General features: G+C 33.8%; 2 protein-coding genes across 7 annotated transcripts in view; one reads left to right on the top strand and one right to left on the bottom strand.

The window, feature by feature from the left end:
* Positions 1–777, top strand: part of LOC112904393 — a 2,086-nt gene extending 1,309 nt beyond the window's left edge. Inside the window, exon 2 of the mRNA XM_025974300.1 lies at positions 134–777. Coding sequence (XP_025830085.1) covers positions 134–618 — 485 coding nt within the window. The 3' untranslated portion in view covers positions 619–777. The remainder of the gene's footprint in view (positions 1–133) is intronic.
* A 1,953-nt stretch (positions 778–2,730) lies between these two features.
* LOC108736292 (sex peptide receptor) overlaps positions 2,731–5,836 on the bottom strand; it is a 298,323-nt gene continuing 295,217 nt past the window's right edge. For 4 of the 6 annotated variants that reach the window (XM_025974303.1, XM_018468652.1, XM_018468653.1 and 1 more), the window contains 5 exons: positions 4,408–4,500; positions 4,026–4,099; positions 3,458–3,749; positions 2,943–3,150; positions 2,731–2,753 (listed from right to left, as the gene is read on the bottom strand). The gene's annotated coding sequence lies outside the window, so the exon portion shown is untranslated. Of the gene's footprint in view, positions 2,754–2,942; positions 3,163–3,457; positions 3,750–4,025; positions 4,100–4,407; positions 4,501–5,836 lie in introns of all 6 variants that reach the window. The other 2 variants (XM_025974306.1, XM_025974307.1) reach the window with 2 other exon arrangements.

The following is a 5,836-nucleotide window of genomic DNA, read 5'->3' as shown; positions in this document are numbered from 1 at the left end:
TTATTTCAGTTTATTTCTACAATCTTTTTTACATCTCTTACAATAAAACTTTTCTTAATAATTCTTTTTTGTCTATTAATTTTAACTTTATTAGATTTTTTCACATTAAAACTTTTTAAATTATTTCTTTCAGCTATTAAGACGGGACGTCGGGATAAGCAGGGATCAACCAAAGCCGTGCAGTCTGAAAGCTACCCAGGACCAGCGATGGGCATCGAATCCAATGGAGATGTAGAATTCGACCAAGGCATCAACGACCAACGGAGAGCATCAGGACCACGAGGACATCGCGGGAGTCGAGGGGCGGACTCCGGGATCCGAAGACTTCGGGGTCCTGAACCTCCAGGATTGGAGGACATCGAATTCCAGGATCTCCAGGTACGAATACTTCGAACTTTGAAGGCTTCGAAGTTCGAACATCACGGGGTGCGAGACCTCGAAATTGGTAAGTCTGTGGGGTTCAACGTCGCGATAAGAAGTCTTTGTACTTCAGGGTTTCCAGGGTTCGAAAATCCAGGGGATGGAAAACGTCAGAGGTTCTTTGGCGTTTTCTCTCTTCGAAATTTTCGAATTTTGGGCACTTGGAAAAGTGCGAAACTTCTAATCTCGGAACATTGAACTTCACAGATACTCCAATTTCGAAATCTTTGTACGTCGGGATCTTCAAACTTCGAAGTCTTTGAAATTCGAAGTAATCGCACTTGGAATCCTGAAATGTCGACGTCCACCAACCTTGGAGTTTCTGGACCTCGAAGACTCCGGATCCCGGATCGGGGGAGGGTGGGCCGGTGCGGGNAGTTTTACACGGCTGGAGTATATCAATTCGATATTGTTTTGCGGATTGTTTTGACGTAATTCGTAGAATTTCGTAGTTCCTTGCTAAAGGTACGATAAGTGATAATTTGGCATTAATTAGGAACTTCAAAATTCCATGGATCATGACATTTTAAATCCGGAAAATAATATCGATCCACGAATTCAGATTATCCGTTTCCAAGGAGTTTAGAATTTTTTGGGCTCTTTTTAGTTAAAGAATTAGTAGGCATTCATGGAATATCTCTCTGTCCTCTTTTTAAGGTTCTAATACTTTCAATGGCCAATGTGAGCAACTTTCATTTGTTTTATATAATGTTTCTTCGGCGATACTAGCAAAACTTTTAACGGAAAAAATGTATCTTGCATTTTACAAATAGAAAATGCTTTTCTCAAAAGCGTATTTATATGCAAGATAAAAATAAGTAACATATATGTATGAAACACTTTGACATTCAATAGTGGTCAATAGTAATGTGAAAATTCGTTTACTTTTTTCATCCACTATAAATTACCTCAAGTTGATGGGATAATGATTTGAGGTAACTTATGAAAAAGTAAATGAATTTTCTTGAACTTGTAAATATTTTATTCCTGAGGAAAGAAAAACCCTTCCCCACACATTGGATCCTATTTTTGAGCAACAAAAAAATTCTTGTCCTATTTATGAACATGAAATGGAAGTTGACCGTATTAATGATCAATACGAATTTTATATAAGCAGTTTTGTCATTTTATTATTTTTTTAAAATTCATGGTAACTTTGAGTGTTAGTTCAGGAACTCTCCGCATTACGCTGATCGATTGCGCCAGCAGTCTTTTATTGTCAAGATGTAGGGTGGTACATCCGTCAATAATGTTCATATTTTACGAGCACTTATAGGAAAATTAGCTTGTTTCTGTGTAAATTAGACGATTGCAATAATATACCGTTTATTCCACTAATCCAAAGTTATCTTCACATACATTAAAAACATAAATCCCAAATTTCTACCTACTTTCATTTTCCTTTATAATATTATTTGAAATAGTCTAGAAGATAATTTAGATAAATTTATTATTGGGTGATCCTGAAAAGGATGTAACATTTATGCTGTGAAAATTTGATTACTTTTAAGTAGAAACCAAATTTTCTTTACGACTGCTCGAGCTGTTTCTTGGCTAGAATATTAAGTGTGCTACATCAAAGGAAATAAGATGTGAACATATTTTATCTCCTCACAGTCTTTGTCATGACTTTACTAATCGTAACCTTCGAATTCACGACTCATCGGCTCAATAATCGTATACGATTCAGATGAATAAATAAAAGTAGTTACAAAAATTAAATTACCTTTGCGATTTGCAACTGTTTTTTCTACGATTACATCTAAAAGAGCTTTTGTCTTATGTTATTTACCATTTGATTTTTCCTTTGCACAAATCTGATNTGTCTATAGTTTAAATTAAAGCAAATTTCATTGTTAAAACACGAAAATAACGTATAAATATTAATCATTAAAAAGCGCAACTCAATTTTCAACTCGTTAAACAATTATTCTGAAAGTACCAAAGGGTGAATGTAATGCATAAAAATGTGAAGAATAACGTATTACAAACTGTTTCTGCCTACAGTTTAAATTAAGGCAAAATTCATTGTTAAAACACGAAAATAACGTATAAATATTAATCATCGAGGAATTATTATGAAGTATCCTTTCTAGAAAGGAATGAATGGGCTCACCATTCCCTGGATTCATTATGCAAGGTATTAAGATATGTGTTAAGCATTCCTTTTTTTAAAGCAAATTTTCAATTGGTTAATTAACACAACTAGAGCAGTGTTGTTTTGCCGTTCAGATAAAGAGAGTACACATTCGGAGAGAAAAAGATAGGTAGTACGCTCGAATAAGAATTGAATATCTCCTAAGTGGTAACCACCCCCATTCCATGGTCGGCAACTGTCTCCAAGTAGTTAGAAGTACCGTATAACATTATATCAACGTATACCTTTGCAAATAGAAATACCTTTAAGTTGTTTGATGATGATCATATCTGTGGAAGATGTGGTACAGGTACCACCCTTTCACGGTTAGAATCACCCTCGAACCACCTGAAGGTGTTCCTGTTTGCAGAGGGATAAGTCTTACCTATAAGTAATGACCTTCGATGTTGGAAGGGACTCCTAACTGCTGGAAGACCATCACAGTCATTGGTAAATGACCCTTACGGTTGGCAGTTATTCGCACAGGTTAGAAATGGTCCCTCGTTGTTGACGAAGGTTCCACGATGAACGATATTTCTGAAGTGATTCAAGGATTGGTGATCATGCCAGGATGGCTGAAGTCTCTCGAGAATCTGTAAAAGAGTCTTGAAATTTGTAAAAGAAAGAAAATATCTAAAAAAATGTAGAAATAGGGCAAAAAGTTTTAAGCTAAATAAAGATTTAAAAAATGTGTAAAAAATACAAAGTAACAGTAATAACTTAAGTTCTGGTAAAACAATGAAGTAAACATAATTAAGACACATATGAAGAGGTAACTAAAAGACGAAATTAAGTTCTGAGAAAATCTTATAGTAAATAAAGAATAAAATAGGAGACAAACAATATTAAAAAAAGCAATGAAAATAAATAGTAACGAAATAGGTAATTACAGGCTTTTACCTCTCTTGAAGTACGCTGGCGATCCTGGAAGAGGCGCATTACCCCCGGGGATACCTTCCAAATGGAACTGCCACCATTCTATAGTCAGAAACTGTCTCCAATGTAATTAAAAGTATCTTATAACATCTTAGATAGTCATTCATAGGCTTGACTTATACTTTTGCAAATAGATAGACACCCAATAGAAATGGTCCCTTGTAGTTGACGAAGGTAATCTCCCACGACGAACAATGTTCCTGAAGTGGTCCAACGATTGGTAATTATCCCACGATGCTTAATGTCTCTCGAGTGTCTGGAAAAAAGTCTTTAATTTAGTAAAAGAAAGAAAATATCTGAAAAAAGAAGTAGAAGAGAACGTTTTAAATTGAATAAAAAGTAAAAATAAAAGTAATGGTAATAAATTAAGTTTTAAACAAAATCACTAACGTAAATAAAATTATGAGATACGAAAAAGTAATAAAAAAGGAAAATAAGTAAATATAAAATTAGAAGCAAGAAATATCAGAGAAAGTAATGAAAGTAGGTAAGTACTAAGAGAAGAACTAATTAAAAGCATATACAACTGTACCACTCTTGACGCAAGCTTGTGATTCTGGAAGAAGCTGATCACTGATTGTTCGGTTACTGGACTAGAAGATGTAGCTGAAAATAAAAATGTAACATTTATACCAAAACATTCAAGAATTAAATAGTCTGTCAAGAGGGAAAATAAAATTTTGAAAGTACTGTAAACGTAGCTAGAAACAAAGAACACAACGAAAAATTTAAACAAAAAAAAAGAAAAGAAGTTCTATAAATGTGACTTGAAGGAAAGAGAAGGGACAAGACAAAGTAACAGCGTTATGAAAGAAGTATTAAAATATATAAGAGAAGATATTAAAGATTGTAACCGTAAAAAAATGCGCTCTAAAACAAGTGGGTAAGCAGAAAATAATTTAATGAAAACCTACCTTTCCTTTTCTGGAAATGCGGTCGAATGTCGATCCCGAAATTGATCTGTTATCGAATGTAGTCCATGATCGAAGACTAATTGCAAAATGCACCTGAAACAATAATGATATTAGATATGAAAACAAAGCCTTTACATAAAACGAATAGGTAACTAAAAACGAACATAAATATGAGCAAATCTAACGTATTATTGGCAACAGAATCTCAAATACAACTTGAATGAAATAAAATTCGTCACAACACGAAGATTACGTGAATAGGTAAAAACGCCATCCGAATCCTCAATCCTTTAAACAATTATATTAAAACATCTAAAAGGCGAAGAAAGTTAAGTAGAAACATGTGAGCAAATTTAAAACATAAAAAAGCGCAACTCAATTTTCAACTCGTTAAACAATTAATCTGAAAGTACCAAAGGGTGAATGTAATGCATAAAAATGTGAAGAATAACGTACTGCAAACTGTTTCTGTCTATAGTTTAAATTAAAGCAAATTTCATTGTTAAAACACGAAAATAACGTATAAATANATTTAATATAGAAAAATACCCTATATTTTTCTGGAATAAAAAGTGTCCTAGAAATGAAACAATTATCAAAATCCTCACCTCTCTCGGCATTCATTACATACCCCGCAAATACACCAATATATGCAAATTTCTCTTTCTCCATAACATTAAACAGTACAGATAAGAAAACTGCAAATACGTTTAATTTGTCCAGAAATTACGTTTTATTTTATAAAACGAATTATGAATTAGTTTGTGAATTCAACGAGCATCAGAGCTGTTATACCGTCCAGATAGAAGAAGGCAGGTAGTACGCTTGAATAATTAAATGGTTTTATACATAAAATTCATTATTATACACAAAAGCTCATTGTATTTGATATGGAAAAATACCACGTTTTTCTGGAATAAAAAGAATCCTTGAAACGAAACAATTTTCAAATTTCTTTGTTAAAACGCAAAAAATACGTAGAAATATTAAACATAGAAAAACGCAACTGAAATTTCGACCTATTAAACAATTACTTTGAAAGATGTTAAAGGTGAATCTGATACACAAAAATGTGGGGACTGACGCCCTGGAAACGATTTTTAGCAATTAATTACCACTTTTAAAATTAAATACATCTAAATTGCTGAAGACTTAATTTTTTCGATTTCAAAAAGTGCAAAACATTCCGTATTTAAATCAGATCCTTGTCCACCAGTGGAACGCCGAAATGACCGGACTTACAGCTTCGAATTCTCGAAGTTGCAGGCCCGACCATTTTGACGCTGTCACTGGGGAAGAAGGATAAATACGGAGTCGCGGTAAATTATATAAGCTAGCTATCCAGCCGCTCTTTCCGAAGCCTCCACCTCATACAATGAACCACCTAGGCGCCATCAGCAGTTCATCTGAGTGAGACAACTTACTCAAG

Source organism: Agrilus planipennis, unplaced genomic scaffold (genome assembly GCF_000699045.2).
Source record: "Agrilus planipennis isolate EAB-ADULT unplaced genomic scaffold, Apla_2.0 scaffold110, whole genome shotgun sequence".
Lineage (NCBI taxonomy): Eukaryota > Metazoa > Arthropoda > Insecta > Coleoptera > Buprestidae > Agrilus > Agrilus planipennis.
This window is presented reverse-complemented; position numbering and strand designations above follow the sequence as displayed.